At 42.4% G+C, this 15,879-nt stretch overlaps 1 protein-coding gene across 1 annotated transcript in view; it reads right to left on the minus strand.

The window, feature by feature from the left end:
- Positions 1-15,879, minus strand: part of Pdss2 (decaprenyl diphosphate synthase subunit 2) — a 237,460-nt gene that overhangs the window by 79,302 nt on the left and 142,279 nt on the right. Inside the window, exon 4 of the mRNA XM_059272457.1 lies at positions 9,746-9,820. Within this exon, the coding sequence (XP_059128440.1) occupies positions 9,746-9,820 (75 nt within the window). The remainder of the gene's footprint in view (positions 1-9,745; positions 9,821-15,879) is intronic.

Consider the following 15,879-nt stretch of genomic DNA (forward strand, 5'->3'; position numbering starts at 1 on the left):
CATAACTATTCAAGGACCCCAGTCAAAGTATTGATATTTCTAGATCCATTTATATAAAACTCTATCAACTTAATTGTGACAACAGCTTCTTTGGTCCATGCATAACATATATCTAGACATCAGGCAGTGTATTTCTAGTTTATTGTATATTAATAATCCCTCTCAAAATATGAGAAAAATCTTCCATTACAATCATTCTAGATCTTTTGAAATAACTAGTTTAGCAACAGGTGGGTGGGGGCTACTACCGATATGCCAGGTACTGTTTTGGTATTAGAGACACAGTGGCACTTACATTCTTGTAGGAAGAGACTTAAAGTTGGTAGGGATGATAAAAAACACCAGATGGTAACACTTTTGATCAAGATAAAAATAATTAAGTAAGATAGCTATTAAAATATTTCCAACTGGGTATGTAGAGTGGATTCTGGAAAGGCAATACAGACAGTGGTATGAATGCCAAGAAGGGCAGAATGTCAGCCATACAGTAGTTCCCTTGTTTATCCATCTCCAGTTTCTAAAATGATGTCAGCTCAACATTCTGGCATTGCAGATCTTCCACCATCGTCATAAATCATCCCTGTTGGTTCCTTTTTTTTTTTTTTTTTTTAAAGACAAGAGCTTAGTTTGTAGCCCTGGCTGACCCAGAACTCACTATGTAGAACAGGCTGGCCTCAAACCCAAGAGATCTACCTGTGTTGTAGAATACTATTTCAAGGTGTGTTACTTTTGTTTTTGCTCTGGAATGTTTGTTTAATGATGCAAAGATGTGTTTGATTAAATACAATTCACCTGCGGTCAGAAGGCTGCGTCAGCAACTAGCTGACAGGAAGTGGAAGGGAGAAGCCAGGTGAGAAAGAGTTTATAATGAGGGCGAGGAGCAGCATGAGAGCTTTTTGGAGGACTCGCAAGGAGAGGAGGTGAGCGACTTGCTATTCAGCCTCTGAGGAGCGGAATTCCCCCTTAACCTTTGAGTCTTGAGTTCTTTAGAGGGAGAGAGGTTTAGTTAAGTTCCCTTCGTAGCACTGAAGCGTCGGGACCTGAGGAAACAAAATTCCCTCTGGCTACGGCCCTTGCGGCCTAAGCGCTGCTGGTAGTGTTGGAGTTACAGTTACTGATTCAGACCACTGTAGCTTAAAAGACAGCAACAGTTTTAATAAAGGACAATGTACCTGCCTCTGCCTCTACCTCTAGAGAGCTGGGACTCCAGGTGTGCACCACCATGCCGGCTGCAGGGTTGTTTTTCCCGGCTCCTTTATTGCTACGTGAAAGAAACCCCATCTCAACAGTTTTATCATGTCATTCCTCTCCCTAGAACGCCCTCCATTCTATACATGTCCTCCATCCTTCAATGTCTGCATTCTATACATGTCCTCCATCCTTCAATGTCTGCATTCTGTACATCTCCTCCATCCTTCAATGTCTCCATTCTATACATGTCCTCCATCCTTCAATGTCGGCATTCTATACATCTCCTCCATCCTTCAATGTCTCCATTCTATACATCTCCTCCATCCTTCAATGTCTCCATTTTATACATCTCCATCCTTCAATGTCTGCATTCTGTACATCTCCTCCATCCTTCAATGTCTCCATTCTATACATGTCCTCCATCCTTCAATGTCTGCATTCTATACATGTCCTCCATCCTTCAATGTCTGCATTCTGTACATCTCCTCCATCCTTCAATGTCTGCATTCTGTACATCTCCTCCATCCTTCAATGTCTGCATTCTGTACATCTCCTCCATCCTTCAATGTCTGCATTCTGTACATCTCCTCCATCCTTCAATGTCTGCATTCTGTACATCTCCTCCATCCTTCAATGTCTGTATTCTGTACACCTCCTCCATCCTTCAATGTCTCCATTTTATACATCTCCATCCTTCAATGTCTCCATTCTGTACATCTCCTCCATCCTTCAATGTCTCCATTCTGTACATCACCTCCATCCCTTTTTTGAAAAGATTTTCTGATTCCCCACCTAGATGTGACATCTTGTTTACATTTCTCTCCTGTCATTTTCTCCTTGAGCACAATTATCTTGCTATCACATTTAGACAATGGCATAGAGCTCTGCAGGCAGGAACAGCACCCATGATTTCTAGAAGACTCAATTACCTTATTTTTATATTTGACTCAAAAGCTGCCTAAGTGTCAAAGGAAAAGAAGTATAAACATCAGACAAATAAAAGAATAAGACTTGTCTTGCCCCAGAAATTCTATGACTAATATGTAAAGTATAAACTCTGCTTAAAAAAAGCCAGACTGAGCCGGGCGGTGGTGGCGCACGCCTTTAATCCCAGCACTTGGGAGGCAGAGGCAGGCGGATCCCTGTGAGTTCGAGGCCAGCTTGGTCTCCAAAGCGAGTTCCAGGAAAGGCGCAAAGCTACACAGAGAAACCCTGTTTCAGAAAAAAAAAAAAAGCCAGACTGGATCTCTACAATTTCAGTGGCTGTTAATTATCCAGAGAACTAGAATAAAGCCTCTTATTTGGGGTCCAGGGCCAAGCCCCCAGCATAGGGAAGCAGTGGCTGTCTCTTCTTAGTATCAGCGAGGCAGAGGCACGGCTTCACAAAGGACTGTGGGTAAATTCCTAAGGCAGAAGCAGTAATCAGTGAAGAAGAAACAGATACAATTTCAGAAAATGGGCATGTTAGTAGTCCTAATCCACTACTCCAATTTTTAAATTTTGTTTTTAAGTGTATTTATTTTTATGTATATGGTGTTTTGTCTGCGTGTATTTCTGTTCGTTTTATTTTATATGCAGTGCCAGTGAAGGCCAGAAGAGGGCACTGGAGCCTCTGGGACAGGCATCACAGATGGCTAGGAGCCTCAGCGTGGATACTAGGAATCGAACCTGAGTCCTGCTGGAAGGGCAGTGAGTGTTCCCAACCACTCTCTCTGTCCAGTTCCTGTCCTCCAGGTATGATGATGTTAGGAAGTCACCTCGAAGACTATAGGGTCGAATCACAGTTACAGTAAAAAATAATTAGAATGGAGCCAGGCAGTGGTGGTGCATGCCTTTAATCCCAGTACTTGGGAGGCAGAGGCAGGCGGATCTCTGTGAGTTCGAGGCCAGCCTGGGCTACAGAGTGAGTTCCAGGAAAGGCGCAAAGCTACACCGAGAAACCCTGTCTCGGAAAAAAAAAAAAATTAGAATGGCCAGGTGGTGGCACATGCCTTCATCACAACACAGGGGAGGCAGGGACAGGTGAATCTGTGAGTTCAAAGTCAGCCTGGTTTACATAGCGAGTTCCAGGAGAGCCAGGCTAAACAGTGAGACCCTGTCTCAAGAAAATTTACACACATACACACACACACACACACACACACACACACACACAGGAAAGGACACAAAGGAAATCAGTAAAGGGAAGGAGTCTCAGTAGCTGAAGTCTAGAAGAAACCTAGAAACCTTTCAAAGGTACACCCCAGTAGAGTCACGGGCATGCTTAGAACTCCAACAGTAAGTGTGAGCTATGCATGAAATGTGGTCAGAGTCACTGGAGAGTCAGTGCTCAGAGTCTGACTGGGGCTGGTCTTATAGGCACTCTCTGCCTAGAATGTAAGACAATTCCAGACTCCCAGAACAGCAGGGGTTCAGCATAAACCATGTCACATGCAGAAGCAGTCTAAATACTGTGAACTGTTTTTATCTATCGGAGGGGAGAGAGCTCCTAAATCCAAAATTGCACTGGCAGCCCAAGGCCAGTCTCATAAGCAGGCTTTTCTAAGGACAGCAAGGCACATCCTTTCATGAATTAATTTAGTTTTTTTTGAGAATTTCAAACATGAGTCCTGTATGTACATCATTTCAACTCCTCTATGTCCTCATCTGACTCCTCCTGTGTATCCCATTCCCTCTCAAATTCATGAGACCTCTTCTTTAATTACTATTGTGATATTTATAGTATTACATATAAAAAGCACATGTGAGCCAGGCGATGGTGGTGCACACCTTTGATCCCAGCACTCGGGAGGCAGAGCCAGGCAGATCTCTGTGAGTTCGAGGCCAGCCTGGTCTACAGAGTGAGGTCCAGGACAGGCTCCAAAACTACACAGAGAAAACCTGTCTCGAAAAACAAAAACAAAACAAAACAAAGCACATGTGTAGATGTAAAATATTCTTCAGAGTTTGTGTGTGGGAGGGGAGCTGCTGGAAATGTAACTAGGGTCTTGGCACAGTCTAGGCAAGTACTTTACCACTAAGCTTCATCTTTAGCTCTAGATTTTTTTAAATGCAAACTGTGAAATACAGCAGAGTTATATGCATGAAGATTTTAGTCTACTACAAACACAAAATTTGTATAATGATTGAGTAATTTACAGTATAGTACTATAAATAAACTATTAAATAGCCACTCAAATCATACTTTGAAAACATTTTAAAAATATTTTTTAATAATATATTTTATTTCATGCGCATTGGTGTTTTGTCTGCAAGTATGTCTATGTGAGGGTGACAGGTCCCTTGGAACTGGAGTTACAGACAGTTGTGAGCTACCATGTGGGTGCTGGGAATTGAACCTCGGTCCTCTAGAAGAGCAGTCAGTGCTCTTAACCACTGAGACATCTCTCCAGCCCCTAATATATATGATTTTATTTTATATAGGTACTTTGTATGTCTGAGTGTGTGCCTCATGCCTTTGGAGGCCAGGAGAGGGCATCAGATATCCTGGGACTAGAGTAACAAAGTTGTGAGCTGTCACGTGGGTCTCTTCTAGACCTTCTGCAGTGTCTCAATTATGGTTTAAACTTGGAGTTTAACAGTCTCACTAGGTAGCTCTGGCTGGCCTGGAACTCACTATGGAGACCAGGTTTGTCCTGAACTTGCATCCGTCCTCCTTCGCCTCACAAGTGTTAAGATTACAGGCCTGTGTCATCATATGTGGCAGCATTTTCAATTCTTTATTGATCATGTAGTTCTTTTACTAATGAGAAATAAGTGGTAACTTTTTTTTAAAACTATTCTGGTTTGTGACTCCAAAGTCAATGTTAAAGTATAGATTTATCAAGTACAATCAGAACATAAGTATTCTGTATGAGCAGAGCTTACACTTGTAAAGCACTTGCCTACTGTGCATGAGACTGGTTTGCATCTCAATACTGACCCTCCCAAGGGCCAGAAAAGTATTCTGGCAGTATGTTATCTGCAATCTTTAAACAAAGGTTCTTGCTGTGGGATGTCTTTCTGTATGCTGTGAATATGTGTTGCTGTGATTGGTTGATAAATAAAGCTACATTGGTCTATGGCAGAGCAGGATAAAGTTAAGAAGGGTGGAGTCAGGGAGACGCCAGCCCGCCACCCAAGGAGCAACAAGATGCCAGCAGACCGGTAATGTCATGACAACATGGCAACATATAGATTAATAGAAATGGGTTGCGTTAAGTTAGAAGAGCTAGTTAACAAGAAGCCTGACCCATAGGCCATACAGTTTATAAGTAATATAAGCCTCTGTGTGTTTACTTGGGACCAAGTGGCTACGGGAAGTGGTTGGAAGAGATTTGTCCCTATCAAGGGGCTGGGCAGGACCAGAGAAACTTACAGCTACAGGTTCTAGTCTTGGCATTAATCTTAAAACCACACAATACTATCAGTAAGAAGATCAAGAACATTTGAGTTGCCCTTTGCAGTAGTTTATTCACTGTCTTAGGGGCACGGTTCCCCTTTGCACCACTGATACATGTGATAATGCTTAGAGAATTTCACTGACTACATTCGAATTACTGCAAACAGCAGCTTGCTTTTTAATCTATGTATAGTTGGGAATTTAAGAAGAAATTTTATTCCTTGCTATAAAAATGAACTGGTGTGAGAATTGGAAACTGTGTATAATAAAGCAGCATAGACTGGCAACGCAAATATACGATAAATGACCATTTAAAATACCGCTTCTCTACTTAACTGGTTTACTTTCTTTGCTTCTCTTCCTCCTCATTTTTTTTTTTTTTTTTTTTTTTTTTTTTTCCGAGACAGGGTTTCTCTGTGTAGCTTTGCGCCTTTCCTGGAACTCGCTTTGGAGACCAGGCTGGCCTCGAACTCACAGATATCCGCCTGGCTATGCCTCCCTAGTGCTGGGATTAAAGGCGTGCACCACCACCGCCCGGCCTCATTTTTTTTTTTAAGATTCATTATTTTTGTGTATGTATGTGTGTTTGCCTGAGTTTATGTTATGTGTACCACATACAGGCAGGTGCCCCAGGAGGCCAGAGGGCCTCAGATTCCTTGAAATGAATTAAAGGCATTGTGAGATGCCTAAGGCCAGTGCTAGGAAGTGAACTCAGGTCCTCTGAAAGAACTGCAAGAGCTCCTAAGCCCTGGGCCATCTCTCCAGCTCCATCTTTTTTGTTTATTTATTTTTTGAGACAGGGTTTTACTATGTAACCCTGGTTGGCCTGGAACTCTATAGACCAGGCTGGCTTCTGCCTCCCAAACACTGACATTAAAGGTGTGTACACTACACCTTGCTTTTAATTTGTTTCTTTAATTAGCTATTATAGAAAAAAAAATGAGGTAAAAAGGTTTTGTTCTTATACAAATTTTTAAAAAGTCCAAGGGTTAATTTTTATTGTAAGGAAGAAATGGTTCACAAGCTAGTAAATGCAAAAGTAAAAATATTTTTACAATGAGTAGAGCAAAGGATGAATTTCCTAAATTACTTTGCATGTTTCCATGATCACAATTTACCTACAGTGTGTTAAATACTAGTAGTTTAAGTTGTGTGTTTTTACTGCTTTAAGGAAGATTAGGTGTATATATAAAGCACTTCTGGAGAAGGTGATTTATAAAGCATCCAGTTCCAATTACCTCTCACTTTAATGCACCCAGAGTCCCAGAGATACTGCTCCACAGAACGCTAACTCACTACTACCAGATCTCCATTATTGCATTAACTTGCATACAGAAAACAGACTGCTATTGTATTCTTTATCCCTAGAGAGATGAGACGATCTGCAGCTCACTTGAATCTCAAAGCAATTCTGCGATGAATCCGATGAATCAGCTCAAGGCTGAGGAGGTTGAGCAACAGAGACCCACAGCATGGGCCTCACTTCCCATAAGACCTCTGCTTGTCCTGACTTCTCAGTCATGCCAGAACATGCCAGCCCGGTCTGTGTGTTTGTGTATGTGGGAGGGGCTGTGATCTCTCCCTTTTCCTTGGAAGCGATTCCTTTCCCTGGAATGGCAAGCACACTCAGGAAGGTTGGGGAGGGCTCTGGGCTCTGGATTGGAAGGAAAATGGGGTTAACTTAAACTGGACCTGGGGTGTGAATGGAGGCTGTACGAATCACTCCAACTGCTATGGTCAACTATGTACTTTTGTTTCCATTATTGAAAAATCACTGATCTCCCAATGGTTTAGCTCTATTCTGAATCTTAACTGCTTTGAAAAGATTCAAGTGCTTTAAAGGACCTTGACTGGGAGGTGGCGGGGGGGGGGGGGGGGGGGGGGGGGGGCCGATGAACAATTTTGAGACGATGTATTAGCTAAAATACAAAGTCTGTTGTTTCTTCTGTTTTCTTTCCAAACACATCGTATATTTTAAAAATTGCATGAGACTTGGAATTAAAAAAACAACCAACTACCCTGAGTTCAAATCTAACCCTCTAACTCTCGGACAAATTAATGAGTCTTAGACATTAAGCTTTGATGCTGTTTATCAGCTGTAAATAATAATATTTTCATTCACAAAGTGAGATTATCCCACGAGTGTGGCCTGTTCATCTGATGATGTGAAGGATGTACTGTCAAACTGCTGTCATCATTTATTATTGCTGCTGTTGGCTGACAGAGAACTTAACAACTGTTCACACAATCACTAGTGAAGCGGGCAACCACAGCGCACAGGCAGCAGGAGTGTGTAAATCCACCAGACCAACAGCAACGCGCACTTCAAGATCTCAAGTGTGTGTGGCACACCTATGACCTCAGGGTGGGCAAGGGAAGGCTAAGGAAGGCAGAGGCAGGAGGATTACACAGTGTGTACACTTGTTTTGTTTCTCTGAGGCAGTCCCACTTTTTATCTCAGGCCTAGATGTCATTATGTAGTTAAGATTAGCTTTGAACTCATGGCAGACTGTTTTGAGTCCAGCCAAACTTATCAAGACATTTTGTCTCAACAAATAAACACCCTAAAAAACAAAATGGACAGATATTAGTAACTAATGAATACCTTATATGGGATTAAGTTGAATGCCTCCGAAACATCCCAGGCGAGAACAACGTCTACCCGCATCAACAGGTCACTGTAGTAATGATTTGGTGAGACCTTAGGTACGGCCTATGGAAGCTGTCAAATCAGGGTTGGATAAGGCAGAGCGGGGGTAGAGGACAAGGCTAAGAGCAGAGCGCTGGAGTTCCAATCCTTGGTAATAAGTTGTGTAACCTTGAAAAATCATTCAACCTTTTCTAAATCTCCATCTTCATAGCTCTCTCTCTCTCTCTCTCTCTCTCTCTCTCTCTCTCTCTCTCTCACACACACACACACACACACACACACACACACACACACACACACACACACTTTTGTGAAGATCAAATGAAGAAGCAGGCAAATCATTTAAAAGGTCACTTGCTTAGCTGCCATCATCGTCACACTTCTGTTGAGTAGGCCAGGTCATTTGTCACCCTTCAGTCACAGAGAGAGCCACTCTTGTCTTTGAAAAACCTTGCAAACAGGGCTCGCTGTGCTCTACATCTTGTGAGGTCCCCACACCCCCACATGCTGCTTAGGTGAGGTCAGCTATGCCTCTTGGGGATAGTGCTTCCCTGAATCAAATGCTAGCAATGCCCACGGTACAAAATTCTTCACATTTCCCTCACCACTGTTGTAACTTTCCAGAGTTATAGTTACTTCAGATTGGAAAAAAGTCTTTTAAATCTAAGTTGCTCATGCCCTGTTTCACTTCCAGTAAAATCTGACTTTATTTTTTTCAAGTAGACGTGTTAATGCTTAGGATGTGCACACATACATATTTTTTCTAGTTTGCAGTGAGTGAAATCTGCTAATACAGGCGTTAAGGACGTTAGAATAATGAACCATTGAGAGGACTCCCTTCTAACAGCAGGTATCACGGTAAATGACGGTGCTGGGCAGTGAAGCATGCACTTCATATCTAATTTCCCACTGAAATGAAGTAACTGCATTTTAAGGAAATAAAACCTAACCTTTCTTGAGATGACCTGTTAAGTGAGTCAAAAAGCCCTAATTCTGAACCTATAAAATTAATCAAAACAATCCAAGTGTGCAACGGTCCTAGTTTCTATCACAGAGACTCTAATAACGCGGTAAATTCTGGACCTTGGATAAAAAGCCGCTTTGCTCCCGTGCCTGCCCTTCCTGCCAGCCAAGCCGGAGCGCACCGACACAGGCCCTCTTTCTCTGGGGCGGCTGGGCCCTGCCCCTCCCCACAAACGCTCCTTCCTGCCAGCTGCCCTTCCGACTGCTACCTGCCAGCCAGCAGTGCCCTGGTGTCGCCCGGCTGCTGCAGACTGAACAGATTGAGGTTCCAACCAGAGGAGAAGAGGTTGCATTAATTGGCTAAAGCTGCCATGTACTGAGCATATGGCCATGAATTTGTAGCCAAAACACTAACCAAAAATAAAACAAAAAAAACCAAAAAAACCAAAAAACCACATAGAGTTTAAACATGAAACAAGAATGAAATGTTTGTTGTCTGGCCCTGGCTTTGCAGCAGCTCTTTTAACCTAACACTTTACAACAAGTCTGCAATTCTGTACCTTGGCCAAAGCAGAATTTTCCTGGTATACTCCGTGCACCAAGTCCTTAAGAGCACTTGTTAAAAGTTCCACAACCTAAAAGACAAGAAGGAAAAAAAATTGAAAGAACAATTCAAACGTGTAGCTTTTTTTTTTTTTTTTTTTTTTTTTTTTTTTTAACTTCAGGAGGCTTGGTCACGATGCAGGATTTGTGTTTGACAAAAAAATTGGAGTTATGTGCAAAGATTCTGGCAAATGGATTGCCCACCTGGACATTAAAGCTGTGATCCAACTTTTTTCTCGTCATAATTCAAGCAAAAAGAAAATCTTATAAGCATAGCATTTCACCAATATACATGAAAATCCAGTAGTAACCATTTTGAACCTAATTTTAAATTTCACATAATGAATGGACTATTAGCTCAATTTCTTTTCTGCATGTTTATTTCTGTCTAGTGGATACTTTTTCAGTAGCCCATTCTGGGAACCACTGCAATGCTAATTCTCACACTTAATTCCGAGAGAACACACAGCAGTAAGAAAACGGCTCTCCTTTCACATGTCTGTTCTACTGCACTTAAAACACACGGAGCGGGACATGGCAGTGCACTTTTCTAATCACGGCACTCCCCAGGCAAAGCAGGCAGATCTCTGTGAGTTCAAGGCCATCCTGGACTACATAACAAATTACAAAATGGCCAGCGCTACGAGAAAGACCCTGTTCTCAGAAGAACCCAACTGTTAGAGTATTCACCAGAGAAGACGCCTGGACACGGGTTAAGACAATAGAGAGTTTTCATTAGCCGGCCGGTGACTACACTGAGTGTCTGGGATTCCTGAAGGCCCCAAGCCTTTCTCAGGGTGCGCTTTTAAGCACAAAAATCATGTCCTAGGTTGACATTACTCAGTTAACAAGAACAGGCAGCCAGAAGCACAGCTACAGAAGCCAAAAAGCAAGGTTAGTGGATTTAGAGACTTTTCCATAACTATGGACTTCCGTGGATAAGGCCCTTGTTTTAGTTTTGGCAGGTGGTGCTGTCTACGTGTTGAGTTTTACAACCTGAACAATGGTACTTCCATCATGGAGTCAGGTGTGCTAAGGTCTTGGAGCTTACTGAGTCTGGGGCCCTGGTACACCAACAACAATGAAAGATGCACTATGGACATATTTGTTCTAGGACCCCTGGGTCAAATATACCATAAACACTGCAAATTTTGACAGAACTATAAATACTGAGAGCAAATTTAGCAGAACTGTTATTATTTAAGGCTAACTACAAGAAAATAAATGAAGAAACAAACCCAAACAAATCAAGGTGTTGAACCTGTTTGTGAATCAAGCAGAAAACAGGAAGTGGTCTCTTTGTAAGTGTTCACATGAAGCATCTTCGTTCAAGATGCTCACATAGCTGGATAACTGGTGATGTTCAACGCAACCATTTCAAACAGTTCTTCAAGGCTGCCCCACCCTCTCCTCACCGTCTTCACACTGGTCTATTTAACTTCCTATGTTACGCAGCCTGTATCTGGTTTCTATTCTTGGCTTCCTAAAATTCAGCTCAGTTCTGATTGAATTAAAGGATTTGGTTTCAGCTTTTATCATAGCTGTAATTGAAGTAAGCCAAGGGATACATACTCAAACATGAAGATACTTTAATTTCGGGTACCTTGTATTTAATAAGTATTTTCTTAGAGGCAAGTGACATCGATTTGAAGACTTACTTTAAAATTTTAACACATGAACATTTAGCTCTATTTACATTCATACTGCATACTGCTACTGATATGGAAGTTTTGCTGATTAAAGGCATTTTTTTTTCTATCTCTGCACTCGAGCTAATTTGTAAGACCCACAGTCTCCCCCTCTTCTTCAAATCACATTGTCCTTTAGGAAACTAAATACTTAAGGAATATTATAGCTATGTAAGCTACAGAGGAACTGGAAGCACAATGATCCTACAATACTACCAGATGTGCTGAGTTATTTAAGTGGGGAACAGAGAAAAACGAATGGATGTTTTTCCCCTGAAAGTATCAGATAAGCCCTATTCCCAAATCCAGAAGGATTGAATATCGCCAATAGGTCTAGCAAAGACTGTAACTAAACACACAGTATCAGATTGGATTACAGTTTATACAAGCAATATCCCAAGATCTCCTTGATGGCTGGACACATAATACAGATCAATCACTTGCTAAGAGATGCCATGGTTCTGAAACAGTCGGAGCCCTGAGAGCAGCACTGGTAACATGAAGAGGGATTTATCCAGAGAACGTCCAGTGTGGACTTGTGGAAATGATGGCATGAACTTTTAACTGCAGATCTGGCTCTGGATGACCCAGAAATTCCCCCCTGAAATTCCAGACGAGGCAAAAGCAACAAAAACATTTTGTTCTGACTCTTTTCTCTTAACACAATTGTTATGTTCATAGTTTATTAATGAACTATACTTATAACTGGCTGTATCCGAACATATACCTCTAGCTATGGCAACCAGAAAAGAGAAAAGGGATAGCATGAAAAACAGGAACAGCCTAAAGGAGTTGACTGTATCCTAGGCTAACATGTCCACTGTACATGTAAAATGTCTTTTCATAGCCTGGAATGTTAATTTAAATAATCACAACAAAGAAAAATGCATTCAATTTTCAACCTGCTTTAAAACTGCAAATATTTATATAAAGAACTCATTCATAATGCAGTAAATTCATTTAACATTTGTTTGTTCCAGTGCTGGCTGGAACTCACTATGTGGGCTACGCTGGCCTTGAACTTAAAGAGATCTTCCTGTCTCTGCCTTTGGAGTGCTGGAATTATAGGCAGGCCTGGTTCAGACTCTTAAAAAAAAAAAAAAAAAAAAAAAAAAAAAAACCCATTTTATTTATGAGCATGTGTGTGCTTGCTCATCTGTATGCGCACCACATGCTCACATGTGTCCATGGAGCCAGAAGAGGGTCTCCTGGGACTGGAGTTACAAGCAGCTCACAGCTGCCTGATGTGGGTGCGGGAACCAAATCCAGATCCCCTGCAAGAACAACGAACGGTCTTAACCACTGGGTCATCTCTTCCGCCCCAACTTAAGGTTCTTGGGAAATAACTTCCCATCAAAGGTGCTTGTGGCGGGCTGTCAGGAGTGGCTCGGTGTGTAGAGCTGCCAGGCTGCCAGGAAGTCCAATGCCCAAGACCCACGTGGTGGGAAGGAAGTCAGTGACCCCCACAGCTGTCCTCTGACCGCCACATGCGCACTCGGGGTGTGACTTAGCAATGTTAGAGGGCGTATGTTGTGTGTGCACGATCAAACACTGTCTCAAGAGCTGGTGAAGATAATGGCACCCGGAGGAGAATCTAGGACTTCAACTCCAAACCTTCTAAGACTTCCTCTCCAGGCTCCCTGGTGTTCCAGACAAGAACAACCTTGAGAAACATTCGGGGAGCTTGTTCTTCAGGTCCAGGGAAAAGCAAAGTGTCTCAACTGGAGCCCCTGGCAGCCCAAGGGGAAGGCAGGGCAACAGAAGAGAGCAGACAGCAAGAGTGAGAGCATCTTCGTTCTGGTCCAGGGATGGCCACGGATGTCTGTCGTGAGACTGGAGGTGGATCAATTCTACTTCTGGCTTCCTTAAAATGTAAGATGAAGGACGGGTTCAGAAGAGGGTTTGTGAGGGTTCTCGGTAGCTCGAAAATTCTACCAGAAATACGAATCTCAGCCAGGTGTGGTGGCACATGCCTTTAATCCTAGCAGTTGAAAGGCAGATCTCTGAGTTCGAGGCCAGCCTGGTCTACAGAGTGGAGTTCCAGGACAGTCAGGGATACACAGAGAAATCGTGTCTCGAAAAACCAAAGGAAGAAAAAAAAAAAAAAGCCAATCTCAGTGTTTATAATTAGGCAAGACACTAGTGGGCTTTTGCACTGCTGTGAAGCAAAATTCTTGATAGAAACAGCCTCAGGAAGGGGACAGCTGTGGGCTCATGGCTTGAGATGGTCTAGTTCATAAGAAGGAACCATGGCTGTGGAACACACGGCAGAAGAGTGTTTATGCCACAGGAGTCAGGAAGCAGCCAGTGAGAGCAGACCCGTAAGATCTAATCAAATCCCTACTTCCTTTAGCTAGCCCCCACTTCTTCAGGTTTCCAAAATGTCCCAAATTAATGCCACCAGCCAAAGGCCAAGTGTCTCCATGATGCTTGGGGACATTGCCGACTTAAACCATAACAGCAAATAAACATGGAAAAACTTTTATGTATGAACTTGGATGGAATACCTCCTAATATGATTACTACACACATATTTTTAAAAACTTCCTCTCCTCTACACTGTATATTTTTGAGGGTTTAAATTTTATTTTACTTTTGTAATTTTTTATTTTGAAACTGTAATATAGTTACATCACCCCTCCCTCCTTCCCTTTCTTCTCTTCAGCCCTCCCATGCACCTCTGTGCTCTCTCAAAAATTCATGACCTCTTTTTCTTCAAATGTTCTTGCTCTCTCTCCTCTGAATATATAAATGTAACCTGCTAAGTTTCTATAATGTTGTATGTATATAATTTCAAGGCTGACCACTTCCTACAGCATAACCAATTAGGGGTGAGCTCTACCTGGAAAGGACTAGTTCTTCCGTTCTTAGAATCCTTAGTGCCTGTAGCTCTTTTTCTAGCGGTGTGGCTCCATGCAATCGCCTCCTCCCATATCAGCGTGCTGAGTGGGACCGTCCTTGTTGAGGGTTTGTTCCTATGCTATACTTTTATCTACCAGCCTGTCACGGACTTTACCCTCTGTGATGATTTTCTTCTTTTTGCTGCTACTGGGGACTGACCCAGGGCTTCATTTATGTAGGACACTCTACCACTGAGCTACATTTGAGCCTTCCTTTCACTTTATCTCGAGGAAGGGGTTCATTAAGTTGCCCAGGCTGCTCTTGAACTCACTCTAGTCCAGGCAGGCCTTGAAACTGTGATCCTCCTGCTTCAGCTTCCTGAGTAGCTGGGATTGTAGGCTACACCACCAGATTCATCTGAAGTTCTGATTCCCTTCTCTGTGGAATTTTCTGGGTGCATCTCTCTTGGTTCAAAGGCACGAAGAATGACCATACAACCGTTTCCACTGGAAAGTGTTATGACTCACGGCCTACCTCGATAGTGGGCAGCGGACAGAAGCTGTAGTTGAGTCAACGAAGGACAGCACGGCCGGGACTGGGCCGGGACTGGGCCTGGAGCTCCGTGGTGGAGCGCTCGCTTAGTAGACACAAGGCCCTGGGCATCGCAAGGAAAACCCAAACCAAACCAAAGCAAAAGACAAAATGCTGAGTTCTGAGTCCTGAAGACTCTAATAAACTGTCTTCACAAAGAATGGAAATTGAGAAAGTAGACAGAGCTGAGAGAAAAGCAAAGCCTCTCCTCTAGGAAAAAGGTTCTTGCATCACTATGTAAAGATATCTGTAAAATATTCGTAATCAAAAAAGGCTGGCGATAAAACAGAATAATCTGATAGGTATTTTTAAAGCATAATGAGGCCAGTCTGTTTGCGTTTTATACGCAAAGAAAAAGTCTGAAAGGAAAAAAGAAAAAGGGAAAATGATAATGTAAAAGTGAGAGACTAGAAAATTTTTAATTAAAAATTTCCAATCTTTCTAAATCACTCATATTTAAAATGGCTAAATTTACCAACTGCTTAAACAGATCACATATTATAATCCCACCCCTTTTCATTATGCTACTTTTGGAACCGGGTAAAACAGTAAGTTTTTCCCCCTTGGGAGAGGGCCAGCATATTCTGTTTTTATTCTCCAAAGGGCTCCAAGCTGAGTTACATCCACAATCTGATTTACAGGATATTGTCAGTCAATAGTCTCTAGACTAGCCAAAATAAGATCAGTAAGTGCTGCTAAGTATTCTGTGTAGACAAGCCATGCCTTTCTCAATAAACGTGATTCAGGAGTCCTGTCAGCCAGCAACTGACAGATGGACTGAATTCAAGAATGCTAGGGATGTTTAGTCAGTGTACCAGACCAGTTTGGATTAAAAGCTAAAGCAAACTATAACTAAATCTTTAGGGGGAAAAGAGAACTATAAACGTGTGTGGCGGCTGTAGGGCTCAAGGGATTGAGCTGATGTGATAAGGTAATATAGTTGTATTTAATTCCATTTGAAAGGGTTTCGG

The sequence above is a fragment of the Peromyscus eremicus genome, chromosome 8b, assembly GCF_949786415.1.
Source record: "Peromyscus eremicus chromosome 8b, PerEre_H2_v1, whole genome shotgun sequence".
NCBI lineage: Eukaryota > Metazoa > Chordata > Mammalia > Rodentia > Cricetidae > Peromyscus > Peromyscus eremicus.